The following is a 15,530-nucleotide window of genomic DNA, read 5'->3' on the forward strand; positions in this document are numbered from 1 at the left end:
TAGCCTAGCATCTATTTATATGGCAAGAAGCAAATGGAACAAGGTTGAAATTTGGTGCCTCTTTCCTACTATGCTACTCCATCACAGATAGTAGTACATGGTCAACTATTTTGGCCCAACACAGTTCTGCCTTCTGTTCCTTAAGGTGGGGCAACCAGAACTGGAGAATGGCTATAGTTAAGGGCTCCTTATAAATCGAAATCGGCTATTTTTATTTATTCTTGGATGATCCCATCTTAGCAGAACCAGGGGCAGGATTCGACTGTGCCCACCAGGCGCCCTTTCACTGTCTTTTTGGCTTAATTTTCCAACCCTTCTTTGCCTAGATTGGGTCAGCTCTCCTGTTCTCTGGAAGGCCTGCACATGTATACTGTACATACGCCCACCCACCCACCCCCACCCACCCCCACACACGTAAATACATAAATAAATACATACCTCACTGCCCTCCCTTCCCCGTTGGAGTGTTTGGGCTCGGAAAGTGTCCGCAAGAGAAAGCTAGGGCGAGCCCCTTTCCCTTACAACCCGAGTCGCGAGAGCCCGAGTTTTTTTTTTCTTTTCTTTTTCGCGTGAGTGTGTGCTGGAACAGAGATAGAGAAAGAAAGAGAAAAGAGAGAGAAAGAGAGAACGCGGCCGGGAAAAGGGGAGAGAGAGAGAGAGAGAGAGAGAGAGAGAGAGAGAGAGAGAGAGAGAGAGAGAGAGAGAGAGAGAGAGAGAGAGAGAGAGACTCAGCAAGCAACTCCTGACAGAGTCTAGCCCGACAGCGCTCCTGAGACTCTTCAGCTGGGAGAGCGTGAGAACGCGAAAGCAGTAACAGCCCTTCTCGGCTTCGGCCGCCGCTTCTCCTCGCCAGCTGCAAGCGCCCGACTAGCGCCGGGACAAAAAAAGGCGGGGAGGGGATCCTGGAGGGGCCACAGAGGCACATTCCCTGAATCCAGTTTCTCTCTCCCCCCCACCTCCTCGCTCTCCCCCTCCTCCTCGCTCTCCCCTCCTTTCTTCCTCTCGCTTCCCCTCTCCTTCCTCCGCCTCACTTTCTCCCCCTCCTCCCTTACCTCTCTTTCTCCCCCTATTTTGTCTCGGCTTCCCCTCCCACCCCACTTCTCCCCCTTTATTTTTTTTTTAACCTCAGCTTTTGCTGGCACTGCACTGCAGCTGCTCCTTCAGCCAGCCGTCCAGCCTGCTTTTTTTTTCCCTCCTCCTCTCCCTTTTCTCTCTCCCCCCCCTCCACCCCGTTTCACCGGTGCCAGACAAACAAGCGCCTACCCCCCACTCCAAGAAAGCATCTTTTTTTTTGGTGGGAGGGGGGACGGACCGATTTCGCAGATTAGCTTGAAATTTCAGAGGACGGAAGAAAAGCGAAAGAAGCGGGACGAGCCCCCTCCTCCTCCTCCTCCTCCTCCCCCTCCCTGCTCCCCCCACCCCGAAGGGAGAAGCCAGTTATCCTTCTAGCGGCGGCGGCGGCAGCAAACATGATGGCGGCAGCTCCCATCCAGCAGAACGGGACCCATCCTGGGGTACCCATAGACCTGGACCCGCCGGACTCTCGGAAAAGACCACTTGAAGCTCCCCCTGAAGCCGGCAGCACCAAAAGGACCAACACGGGCGGTGGGTATTTTCCCCTCCTCCTCCTCCTCCTGCCGCTACCCAATTCCCCACCCACCTTCCCCTTTCCTACCTGCCTCCTCGACTCGCCTCTCCCTCTTTTCCTTCCCCAAACATTCCTTATTTCTCAAATGTTATCATTCATCAAAATGGCGTCGCCTTTCAAGCATCTAGCAGCCCCGTTTTATTTTAATTTCACATATTCGTAGTGGCGGGGCGGAGGGGGGGCCCGCGCTTTTCAGCCTTGACACTCTGGGCGAAGGAGCTCAGAAGTCTTCTTCCACCGACCCTCTTGCACGCGTGGTAACAGTTGGAAGAACTAAACGGATAAATGGCGGCTGGAAAAAAGGCACTTTCACCCACTGTTCCCTCTTCCCCCTTTTGTGAGTCGCCAGGTAGATTAAACAGCAGCGGCGGCGGCGGCGGCAGCAAAACTTGGTCTTTTATTTCCTGGCACCACTTTCCTTTTCGGTGGAAAATGTTGCACAGATTTGTGCTTCCTGGGGCTGGGTCACTGTGATGGGGTGTGTGTAAGCGCGCGTGTGTGTGTCAGAGAGAGGTTTGAGGAGGGAGGGCGGGAGTTGTCTGTCTTGGTGCGGTGACTTGTTAGTTAACATCCTGCTCTTCCTGGATGAGATGAGTTATAACGGGACCAGCATCTCCTCTATTCATTTGCACTGGAGTCTTCATAACAATGCACCGAGGCAGAGGTGAATTTATTCATCCAGCGTTAAGAAACAGCAGAAGTAGATAGCTGATGTATTTAACGTTTGTATAATGTGTTTTTTTTTTGGGGGGGGGGAAGGATGCACCTGTATCAGCTGGGACGTTGACTCAGAGAAAGTGAGGTTGCTCTTAGGTGGCTGCAAAACAAAAAAAAAATAAAAATAAAGTTGGGCTGTTTAATAAAGAAGGGTCTTAAAATGTGTGTTGGTTTTTACATGCAATCCTCTCAGAACAGTTTATTTTTTCCTAGTCCATAGAATTGATGGTGTAAGTTCTGTGAAGGAAGCAGTACGATTGTTCAGTTATAAAGGGGAAGTTGTTTTATTCATGGTACTTATTCCTACCTATTTTGGGACTTTTTAAACTCTTACTTTGCAAGTATTTACATTAGTCACTTTTTAAATGCATGCAGGGTTTTAGCTTCCTTTTAACTGGGAAAAATTCTTAATGTCCTTTAATGAGCTTAAGAGATCATTGCTACCAAGAAATGGTGAAGAAATACATCAGGATTACTTAGGCAAATTATCATAACCACATTATTTTGAGTTTTCTTCAGGATAACTTTGAGTAAAGCCTCAGATTCTGGGTTATTTAACAAAAAGCAGTGTATTCTTCGAAGAGTATAGGGCAACAATACATAGCCTTTGGTTCTAACAATTTTCTACTTTCTTTAATTTGATTATACCATTTTAAGGACTTTGATCTTTCCTGATCATTTTCTTTTCCTGTGTGTGTGTGTGTGTGTGTGTGTGTGTGAGAGAGAGAGAGAGAGAGAGAGAGAGAGTGAAATACACTTTGGCTTATGTTATTGTTAACATGAAGTTAAATAGAACCATACAGGAACTGTTTTATGCCTGGAATTATAACTTGAATTAGGTCATTGCATCCCGTAACATCTCAAATTTAAGAACATATTAATTTAATATTGGCTAAATACAGTGTGTATAAAAGAATGGTGTATTAATATTTGTAAGAGAAAGGCATATTTTATAGCTCTGAGAGAAAATGTTTTGGAAAATAAATTAACCTTTTGTCTCTTTTTTTCCAGAGGACGGCCAATATTTTCTAAAAGTCCTCATACCTAGTTATGCGGCTGGATCTATAATTGGTAAGGGAGGACAGACAATTGTTCAGCTGCAGAAAGAGACTGGGGCTACCATCAAGCTTTCTAAATCCAAAGACTTTTACCCAGGTAGGTGTAAACCACAGTTCTTTTCTTGACTAATTAAAAAGAATCATACCACTACCATTAGTAGTAAAGTGAATTATCAAATGTAATTCTGAACAAATACTGAATTTGACTATTTTGTTTTTTAAAAATATCAGCTTATTATCTAGTAGCAACTGTGTTATTCCAATAAATATTTTAAAAATTAGATTTCATCTTTGGTATTTTGCTCAAGAAAATGTCAAATATTATAATCAAAGTCATAAGTTAAAACGAAACCAAACCTGTGTGGTCCTTGTAGAATAGGCCTTTAACCTTAAATTTGCTGTATACCTTGGTTCTATTTCATTTCTTTGTTCATTTATATTAGTCAAAATAAAAGAGAGGAAGTGGTGCTCTTTAGATATTTCCTTGGTATTTGGTTATTTTAGTTGTGATAGTTAATAGAAACCTATTGTGTAATAATCGACACTAATGAGAAAAGGAGATTGATGTAGTTATACTGTGGGCATAAGCATTAACACACTGCATATTCACATGCTGAATAATGTACAGTGATATTATATACATAATATTTTTAAAAAATTTCTGAATTCTTGCACAGATACTGATTACCTCATATAAATTAAAACAAGTGTTTAATGTCTATAGCAGTAATAGCTATAGTCCCGATAGTGCATTGATTTTCTAATTCTAACAGTGGTAACTTTGCATTGAGATGGCCTTTTTTCTTGTGAAAGGAAAGCTGCTTTGCATTTGCTGATTGTTTTCAGAGATATGTCTGGGTTTTAAAATGAGTTTAAAAGGCAATTGTGAAGGTAATTGAAAGAAGCATCAGGAATGTTTGATTTTTTGCAGTCTTGCATTTTGAAGTTTACATATGTTTAGATACAGATGTTGAGCTTAAGTATTCGTGATTTTATACACAGATACGTGTAGGTAAAATTCCACTAGTGAAGTGTTTTAAAATTTGATGATACAGCTTATATAATTTTTGATAAGCATGAAATACAATATATGGTTCACATAAGGTACAGATCATAATACTTAAAATAACAACTGTTCTGAGATTATAACTGAGCTTCTAAATTGAATTTGGACACAATAGTTTTTAATATAAATCACATGTTTATATGGTCCATGAAGAAGATATTTAATTAGAGATGATGGAGTGACGGAACAGATACTATGACTGGCTATGCAAATTTGAAATTATATTCAACTTTAAGTATATATATATATGCGAGGCAAGATTAGACTTCAGTCTACTACTTTACAAGAATTTCCCTCTTAATTTAAATAATCATTAAATGTTTAATTGAATTGAATCCTGGATGCTCATGCAGGCACTTTGCTGAAGCTTCAGCTGAAAATAGAACCTTTGCCTATGTTTAATAAAATACAAAAGGGATGGTGAGAGGTTTTCCACATTGTGTTCCTGTGTGACGTAAACACATTCCCTTTGAAGGAAATGATAGAATGGAGTTAGCTTGTGTAATCTGTAACAGGTGTAGATGTTACTGAATACCTGAAGCTACACTATAGGATAGCTTTCATAAATTTGATGTACATGAATTAGATTCTTACCTGAAGAGATGGACATATGTGAGGCACTCAAGTCATTAGTTGAGCTAGAAATTGTTTCCCTTTTAACCATAAGCCTGAAAAATCTTATCAACTTTAAGCATTTTTTAAGCTGTTAATATGTGGCCTTTTTCAAACCAATTTTAAGTTGAATTATACTAGTATTATACTACTCTTATATTAAAATGGATATTCACATTTCTAAGTATAAAATTTAAGTTAATGTGTTAAGAGTTCTCTATAACTGAATAATTTCATTCTGTGAACTACTTTTAATATGATTAGTGCTAGAAATCGATGATACTTAGTTTCATAGTTGTTGCTTAAATATTTAAGCATTTTTATGTGCATATTGGGAGCATATTGTGCAATAAAATTATGTAACCTATAATATATGTTTGTATTATGTACTGTATGATAAATAGTGATGTGATCATAGTAAATAAAAATACATCTTTAGATAATGCTTTTAATTACGCCTGAAAACTGTTTTTTTAAAGCAGTTTAAAAATTTATGTTGAAATTTTAACGTAAGTGCTTGAAACTTACTGTATTTTCTCATCATAAAATTTTCATTCAGAATTTAAATGCCAGATATTCAGAATAATTACCATTATTCAGACATATAACTAAATAAATTGTTAATGACTGTTTCCTATTGTGCAAATTGTTTCCAAAAAAAGAGACATGATTGAATATTGGTCATTTTTTCTTGATAAACTGTAAATGGGTTTGACATTTTCTTGCAGTCTGTGTGATAAATTAATAGCTTTATTTCTTAAAATTCATCTTCATAAAGTGCAATAAGTATTTCTTCTAGAAACTGTTACATATGTACTTGTGAATATGACAACTATATATGTGACCCTGTTCTAGTTAAAATATTAGTTATGGGGGACGGAGGGTCGATATATTATACTTTGTAAGGAATATTTTAAATTACTTGATTTTAGTATCTCATCTGAATCCAGCGTGGTATGAGAGGGTTTTACGAAAATTTAGTAAATCATGTTAAACAATAAATCGAAGTGTGGATATATCCTGTTCTGTGGTTCATCTTAAATACATGCAAATGTATTCTCAGATACATGGCCAACTATGTGTCAGTATTTGTCTGGGGTTCATATTCTCAAGCTAATCAGATGGAAGACTTTTTTTAAAAAAATGTTGTACAACACAAAAATGAAAGGTGCTAATGAATTTAGAAAACAGGTTAAATCTAAAATGGTATTGAATCATTTTTCATGATTTTATTTTTAAAGTGTTTATTAAATGCATAATTAAGATTGAAGTTGAAACTTAAAACTAATGCATGAAGACATTGTATAACTTGGCAGTCTGATGCTTGAAGATGTGTTCCAATGAAGATATCATTTTGCATAATGGAACAATGAGATTATATGTCTTTTAAGTTTTAGCATTTGCTTTACGTTTCCTCTCTTCATTTTAGGATGTTGCTTAAATAAAAGAACATTATTACAGTTGTATTGATGTTGCTAACCTACTTGAAAACTGATTCATAAAGAAATAGTTTTGATGAATATTCAAATTGGATCACTATGGGCCTTGTGATCTGAAAAATTCAGTTACTTTCCTTTTGCATCTATATATCTAGTCATTGACTACAAGTTATTCAAAGGTATAATTCTCAGCTATACTTTTTTTCTTTTTTCTTTTCTGTTTTATGAAAAATGAAAGGATTGTTTCTAATAATAGTTCTGTTTGTTTTATACTGATGTTTTGTATATGTTATGGGAGCACTTTGGTTTACTTTTTGTGTGTATAGAATATTTCTTTATTGGACTTTTTCTACCCAGTGGAATTTTACCATTTACCATATATTTTATAGTTGTTAAGACTTAACACTTAACAGGGTTAGGGTTTTGGACTTGATGATTGCATTTACCGTTGTTGGAGAAGAGCTAGATTCTTTCAGTTCTAAGTTGAATTGTGCATTTGTAAAAACATAACATTCTTTTTTTAAAAAAAAAGTCTGTTATTTATATTTAGAGTGGATCCTGACCGCAGAAGAGTCTGATGACTGTTTCTGTTTATGAGTATAACTTAAAACTGTCTTCCAGTAAAATGTGCAGAGGATTGTAGCTTTATATGTAAACAGTGTTAGAAAGATTAAAGTATCACCTTGTGAACTGTTAATTCTTGCTCTCTTTTCAAGTCAATTAAGCTATCAATCTCTATAAATTCCTGAAGGAACATTCTTAAATGAAAATGCTGCTATATTCTGAGTATAATGTATTCTGCCAAGTTACGTCAAGGAAGCTCAACTCAATATATTTATATGCAACTAAACATTTGGAAGTGATTTCTAATGGAATGTGTTTTGGGATTAGATTATCAATGAGTATAGTTGAGAAATTTCTCAAAGTTGTCTCTCTGTTTTGCAGATGTTACATATCAGTATTAAGTTATTGAAATTTGAGAATGACAAAACTGAAAGAAGACACATACTTCAGCAAGGTTTTCAAATGTTAATATTTATTAAATTTCTATTTCAACATAGTTGTAAGATGTAGCAATACATAATTATATGATTGATATATATATTCTCTTGTTGAAAAAAGCATGCAGCGGTTTTTGTTTTTGTTAGGGAGATATCTAATTTAGAATAATTCTTTAATTTTTCTTTTTCATGTTCTATGCTAGTGAAGAAATGAATATAAAAACTCTGTACTACATGTTTTCATAATTACTTATTTCAATCAATACTTAAAACATATACTTTTTTTAATGTTCATTAAAAAAAGGAACCATACAATGTTGTCATTCAAAATTTTCATTGTAATGCTGTGTTTTACCAAATGAGTGGAAAACATTTTTCTTTTAACTTTTTCCCTGATTTCCCAAATAACATAAGTTTTAAACAATTATTTAAAAATATTTTTTTAAAAAATCACTCTATTCAGTAGTTTTTTTTCTTGCCAATATAGTTGGAAAGAAAATAATTTATTATTGAATTGTTTCCATAGTTGGAAAGCACAAATTATTGTGAACTTGAGATTTAAATGAGGACTTTGTATAATCACCTTTAGCCATAGTTCCAGTTTAAACAACATCTGTAGAAACTTGATAATGTTTGTACTTTGCGGCAGGTGTAGTTGGAGTTGTAACCATTCTGAGAAAGAGTTCAGTTTGCTTTTATGTATCATCAGTCTGGCGGGAATGAATGACTTGGTAGACTTGAAGGTTGTCAGTTGTCCTGTGTTGGAATGCTGCAGGTAATTGGGCTAGACTGGTGGGAATTATGGCAGTGTACTTCTCACGTTGCACTGCAGCTGCTGTTGATCTTAATTAATCTGACCCTTAGAGGCTGCAGTGTCATAGCATAAAAGGCAATACATGCTACAGATCTGAAGTGCTGTTGTCATGCACTTGTTTTAAAAACAGTTTTAAAATGGCTGATCATTTATTTTCAGTTTTGACTGTGATAAGGGCAAATGTTTGCAAAAATTCTTTTTGGACATATATAGTTGTAATTTGCAAGATGTGTTTGTACATTTGGATAAGTATTTTGAGCATTCTTTTGTTGAGAGAAGTTGTGTTGAAATCAGTAAGAACTATTTAGAAGAAGCATGTGTGGCAAATGCCAGATTAGAATCAGTATTGAATACATTGTAGAATACATTTGTTTACATAGAAATGTATTCTTTATATAGCATTTTGGTTTATATAATATTGACATCACAATTAGTGATATATTGTTATCTTTACTTATTGCATGGGATTTAATTTGGAACATTAAGTACTACAGTACATACATATTTATTTGTCCTAAAATTATTTTGTTTTTGAATCTGACCAAAACTGTTCTACATACTGAATGCTATTTTGAAAAAAAATACATCCAGTGTAAAATGTATTTGTTGATTTTAAGTTTTAATACAATTTTTAATAGCATAAGCGTGTGGGTTAATTTTAACAATTCAGGAAGTTGAACTTTAAAACTGTATGATTCTGACTTTGTCATACTTTTTTCAGAACTACTAAGTATTTAAATAATGCCAAACTTCAGAGATTTTAAAAGCTTTGCATTATAGCATAGTTATGAATCAGCTTTATATTTTGTTTGGGCCAAATATGCTAGACTGTCAAGTGCAATTTTCCTTGAGATTCTTTGTATTTTGCCAAGTTCAAAACGCGTCTTACTGTATAAATCACACTTACTGAACAATATTGCTTCCAATATAATTCATTTTAGTATTCTAGTACTAAATCCAATATTCTTAAGAATGCTAGATTTATTTAGTTTTGCTAAAATCTTACATAAGAGCTACTTTGGTACAGTGGTTAAAGGTACTAGCTAGAAAATGGTAGGTTGTGAGTTCCAATCCTGATTTAGTCATGAAGACTACTGGGTGATTTGGTGCCAATCACTCACTGTCAGCTGTGAGAAGGAAGCAATGGCAAACCACTTTCCATGTAGCTCTTTAGAATTAAGACTGACTTGAAAGCACACACATATATAAAATGTCATTTTATAGTTTAAAGCAGGGGTGTCAAACTGCCAGCCCGCAGAAGCCGTGCCCACCCCATTGCCAGAAATGGCAAAACAATCCCAATACGTCTCATGATGTCACATGATGTCGTGAGTTTGACATGTTTGGTTTAAAGCATTCAGTAATTATGTCTTCATTTTTCTGTTGTTCAATTTCATATGGTCCCTGATATCCATTTTGTGCTGTGTTATATATTGCTTATTTGGTCAACATGGATATATCATTCTATCATAATTAATAGATAATAGTTTAAGATATGGGCGTATGCACATTTTTTATTTGTTTTCAATGGCTAGTGGTGTATAACCACCAAGGAGATATTATCTTGTCACTTTAACTTAGATCATAGCTTTATTCATTTATTCATTATTTATTTATTTAAAGAATTTATATAGCTCACAGATAATGGATTCATTATTGTAGAATCTCAGATATTCAGATACAGTAGTATCATCTTTTTTTAATGGCAATAAAACTAATAAAATTTTCACTTACGCTAATTAGTTGAATCAAGTGGTAATAGTTCCTATGAAATATAATATTACACATAGTACTTGTTTTCAGAGCTTTATTATTTATATAATATCCAAGAAATCTGTAGTATAGAAAATACTTCTGGTTTTTTTATTTAAAACAGTTTTTTCCCAACAGAATTCAGGGTGAAAATCCTGCATTAGCCCTCCCCCATGCTGTCATTTTGATTCTTTTTCTTCCATCCCTTACCTCCTAATCTACAGGTCTGCTAGCGAAAATGTTCAGATGGACAAATAACAGCTGGGGGGCAAGTATGACCATATATAAATGAAAAAAGGACATGATTAAGTATTTTAATCTTTTAAATTAAATAATTCTTTTAAATAAAAGATAAAAATCTTTACTATTATAAAATATTGAGATATTTAATTATCATTTATCTTGTGTACTTTATAAAGAATATTTATTTAAGGAAATCCTTTTCTATGGTTTTATTATGTTTTACTCATTATTACATTAGCATGCTTTGCTTCATTGTGTATGTCTGTGAACATAAGAAGAAAAGAGTTAGTGTTTACTCTTCAAAGGGTCTCCTAAGCCACTGGAATGCATTTGGAGAAGAGCAAGGGTTGAACTCAGAAAGGAAAGGTAGACAAAAACTGAGTCTCTTCTACTTATAGAAACCTCTGCCGGGTCAAAAAGCCTTCTGTGAACTGAGGGGTAACATTAAATTTTAAACACTAAACAATTCAAGAGTTTGTTTCTGAGTAAGTCTCCATGTTTCTACCTATATTTCTGATCAAATAAGCTGGTGTGTTTAGTTTATTGTGTAATGGCCAGGAGTGGGCTCTCCTCAACATAGTGCCCCAAGAATGGAATCCTGTCCTCTGTTGAAGCAGGCTGTGCTTCGGATTTTTTTTATTATTTTGCTTTAATGTTTTTTTTTAATCAAGTTTATTTTAACTTATATTTTATTGTTCATAAACATTGTTGGTTTTGTTGTGATGGTTTCATTTAAGACAGTTGTGTTCTCTTATAAATAGTGCTAGGTTGATCTGAGAATAAGAGAGTTGTCAAGATAAACAATTATATGTAGTCATAACAATCTGCTAAATATGGACAGACAAAAAATTAACACTAAATTTAACATTTTATTCTTGTAAATTTACAACTGATCTAGGACACTGTGATTGTAGCACATAGCTGACCTAATCTGAGATTTGAAGGGTTGGGACAAATTAGTACTCTGATGGGAGGCTACCAGGGAATACCAGTACAGTAGACTGGATTGGTTACTTGAAGACATATTAGAACAGGGGTCTTCAAACTTGGCCCTTTCATGACTTGTGGACTTCAATCCCAGAATTCCTCAGCCAGACACACTGGCTGAGGAATTCTGGGAGTTGAAGTCCACAAATCATAAAAGGGCCAAGTTTGAAGATTCCTGTATTACAAGAAGGCAATGCAAAACTGCTTCTTAGAACAAGGCTAGGAAACTACAAGTTTAGATTACTGAAGAACACAAAGTCTCAGTCAGTTTGAGGGGATCTTTATTGATCAAGACAGTAGGATTAGTTATGTGCAACTTCCAGTTAGTTTTTTTATAGGTTTTGGCAATTTCAGCTTTCATTTCCATGAGATTTAATTTAATTTTTAGTGTAATAATGCTTTCTGGTGTAACTCAGTATTTTTCAAAGCCTAAATCAGGAATAACTTTTAAAAAATCTAATCGGGAAAAAAGGAAGTTTACTGTAGTGGTTTAAGGCACCAGGCTAGAGCCTGGAAAACCATGAATTCTACTTCAGTTTTAAAGGTGCAAAGCCAGCTGGGTGGCCTGGCTCAGTCACTGTCTCCTACTCCTAAGAAGAAGGCAGTGGTAAACTACTTCTGAAAATCTTGCCAAGAAAAGTACAGAGACATGCTCAATGAAATCATCGGGGATCAAGACTGACTTGAGAGACAAATAAAAAATAAGCAATTAACCTCCATTAGTAGCATGCTGCAAGATGATACCTCTTGATCTGACTTAAAGCTTTGCTGAATGGAACTTACAGATGAACACTGCAGAAAGGTATTAGCTGCATATAAGAACATTACTGAGTAAATTAGCAATTGTTCAAAAATCATTATAATAAAAAAGTTAATTTACTGGAAAGGACTTTTATGTAGGATCTAGTTAGAATTCCATAGTCCTATCTCATAATGTTCTATGCTTGTATTAAGGTTTATGCTTAGTTATAATATCACTTTGATGCATTGCTTTTAAGAAATGCTTTTATAGCTGGAGGAACATAATTTTTAACGTAACATATTTATTATGCTTACAAGTGTCATGATTCTAGCCAGCTACTGTTGCTGCTATTCTTGCACTTGATGATTTCTCTTTTTATATTTTTAGCAGAATTTAGTGGGAAGATGGTGTTCATGTTTTCGCTTTCTTCCCTCTCTCTGTTGGGAAATGCTTTTCCTTATTTCTGTGGTTCTTTGTTCTGTGTTCACTCAGCCTCCAAAGCACTATGCTCAGAACTTAGTTTGAAACAGTGTGTCATCAGCTTTAATATCTTTCACTTTCTCTAATCGAAAATTTTAAACTATTTGTATGTATGGGTTGAAATGTTAAGAAAATTATTTCTACTGAAGCTTCACAAAATTATGATAATGACTATATATAATTAAGCAGCAAGATGGGTGGCAAGCAAATCAAATAAATAATAAAATAAATCCCATGTAGATCTGGGAACCTCTGAAGTGGCCTGCCCCAGATACTTTAACTGCCCAGTCTGTACAAGCACAAAATGCCTGTTCTGAGCCTTAATTGAATAAGGTGAAGTACAAGAGGAATGAAGGCAGCCATTCTCTATAAGTACTTCTTTCCTTTGAAACAGCATGTGAACAAGGATGGCTCTTAGTTCTGTGACCTTCTGAAGACGTCTGAAGACTGTTTAGAAGATCTTGAAAGATTGTTTTATCACTTTCTTGAATGAATAGTTGAAAACTGAGTTGTAGGTTGTAATGAAATAAGTCATAGGTTCTAGTGAAATAAGAGGCATTCAGATTTGATCAAGCAATTGATGCAGTACTGCTGTGATGTTTTATTACTGTGTTTGTGATTTGCAGTAGTGTCTTGTTGAATCATAGGTGGTTGAAAAATATTGGAAATCATCTAACCCAGTAGGGCAGCTATCTTCAGTCCACATCAGGCAAATGGCTGTTCAACCTTTGTTGAAAACCTTGAGCGATGAGGCCCCTAAGACATCAAAAGTCACACTGTTCTATCGCTGAATAGTTCTCGTGCTCAAGAAATTGTTGTTTGTTTCAAAATGATTATCAGAAGTGTCCTTAGTTGTCTTTTCTTTAGAAGTTTATATGTTTAAAACTAGTTCTACTGACATATTTTAGATGTAATCTGCATAGAGCAGAACTGTTACTTACTATGACCTCAACATTGTACCTCTGTTGATACAGCCCAATAATCCACAAAGACCTTTGGCAGCTACAGTATGTCACTTTGTTCATACTTAATCTATGATCTATCAAGGTACCCAGATTCTTTTCACAAATACTATTGCTCAGCTAGGTACAGCCTATATGATTTTTTGTATATAAGTGTAGAGCCCTACATTTCTTGTCATTCACTTCATTGTTTTGAGAAAATGTCCAGTGTCTAAATTGAAAATGTCCTGATGCCCAAAGATCATTTTGAATCTGTCTTCTGAAATATTAGAATAGAATAGAGCTGGAAGGGATATTGTTAGTAATTCTCTTGCAAGCTTTGTGTTGTCTGTAAATTTAATAAGCATCTTTTTTATCCTCTTTTCTAAGTCATTAATATTAAAGAGTGCTGGGGCCAGGACTGAACTCTGAGGTAGACTACCATGTACTTTTCTCTGTGTACATATATAGTAGATTTATTAAGGATTCTGTATTGAATCTTATTGTTCAACCATGTGTGAATCAATCTGATAGAGGGACCATTTATCAGGTGCCTTATTGAAGTCTAGATACACCAAATCCATCACCTGTCATTGGTAATCTAATTACTTTGTCAGAAATAAAGTAGTAAGATTTGTCTTGTCTGATCAATGTTTAATGAACTATTCTGGCTTCTAATAATTACCTAGTTCCTTTCTAAATCTTTGCAAACAAATAGGTTGATGATCTTATCTAGATTTTTTAAAGTATTTATGTCAGGTACTTATTTTTTAAATAGAATTTATGTTACCTAGCTCATTACAACTCTGGGTCACAAGACAGGTTAAACAACATACAATATGATAAAATCTGAAAGAAGATGAAATCTTGTGGTTAAAACATTAATTCATCAATAAAATTTCCTGCCAAGACAATACTAAACCATGTTCCTGATGAAAGAGACAAATCTTCAAGGTTCATTTAAATGGCAAGAGGATCAGGGCATTGGGCAACTTAAGGGGAAAACTATTTCAGAGAGCAGGTGCCATGACAGAAAAGTGTCACTTCATAGGACACTGTTTTAAGGGTGGGACCTGCTCAGTGCATCAAAGTTCGCTCCCACAGAGTCAGCCTCCTCAGGGTTCCGTCGGCCAGGCAATGCTGGCTGGCAACCCCCAGGGGGAGAGCCTTCTCTGTGGGCGCGCCGACCCTCTGGAATGAACTGCCTCCGCCGTGACCTGAAGACATGGTTGTTCCAACAAGTGGGCCTGGACTGACTATGGTTTTTAATTTGGTTTTTATTGTGTAAATTGTCCTGTATTTCTTATATTCATTGTTTAATTCTTTTTTTAATTTTTGTATTTTATGTCTCTTAATTTTTATTGTTGTGAGCCACCCTGAGTCCTTAGGGAGAAGGGCAGCATATAAATTTAATAAATCCTAATCCTAATCCTAAAGGTCTTACTGGATGGCAGAAACAACGGGAGAAGGGTGATTCCGAAATGTGATTTGCTGTCATTTTCTATATAGTTTAGAGTCCTTAGATAGATTATATGGAATCAGGCCATTCTCAACTCCTAGCAATTATAATTGCAGTAATCCATGTCATCATCATGATCATTTTCATCATCCTGCTCTGCCTTTTAAGGATTTTTGTTTACGTGTGCCTTTGAGTTAGTTAATCTTGAATCCTGGTGACTACCTGGACATTTTTAACATAGTTTTAATTGTTGTATTATATTGGGCATAATTATTTAATCTTTTTTAACTTTTGTATTTATATTTCAATATTTATTGCCCTGTACACCGCCCTGAGTCCTTCGGGAAAAGGGTGGTATAAAAATTTAAAATAAGAATAAGAATAAATCTAAGCGGTTTTTATGGCAATATATTTTGGAAGTAGTTTGCCATTGTGTTCTTCCTAGAGTTAAGAAAGAGTGACTGGCCCAAGCTGGCTCTGAAAAGGTTTGTGGAACATGATTAATATACAAAGGGTTTATTTCGTCCTTATCTCCTGTGATTTTTCAGCAAGACTATTTTAAAGGTTTTAT

The 15,530-nt window shown here is 35.4% G+C and overlaps 1 protein-coding gene across 3 annotated transcripts in view; it reads left to right on the forward strand.

The window, feature by feature from the left end:
* The first annotated feature begins 1,462 nt into the window (after window positions 1-1,462).
* The window catches only part of NOVA1 (NOVA alternative splicing regulator 1), a 122,417-nt gene continuing 108,349 nt past the window's right edge, over window positions 1,463-15,530 (forward strand). For 2 of the 3 annotated variants that reach the window (XM_083349767.1, XM_083349768.1), the window contains exons 1-2: window positions 1,463-1,605; window positions 3,377-3,520. In XM_083349767.1, coding sequence (XP_083205893.1) covers window positions 1,470-1,605; window positions 3,377-3,520 — 280 coding nt within the window. In that variant the 5' untranslated portion in view covers window positions 1,463-1,469. Of the gene's footprint in view, window positions 1,606-2,294; window positions 2,313-3,376; window positions 3,521-15,530 lie in introns of those variants that run through there. The other variant, XM_083349769.1, reaches the window with a different exon arrangement.

Source organism: Vipera ursinii (genome assembly GCF_947247035.1).
Source record: "Vipera ursinii genome assembly, chromosome: 1".
Classification (NCBI taxonomy): Eukaryota; Metazoa; Chordata; class Lepidosauria; order Squamata; family Viperidae; genus Vipera; species Vipera ursinii.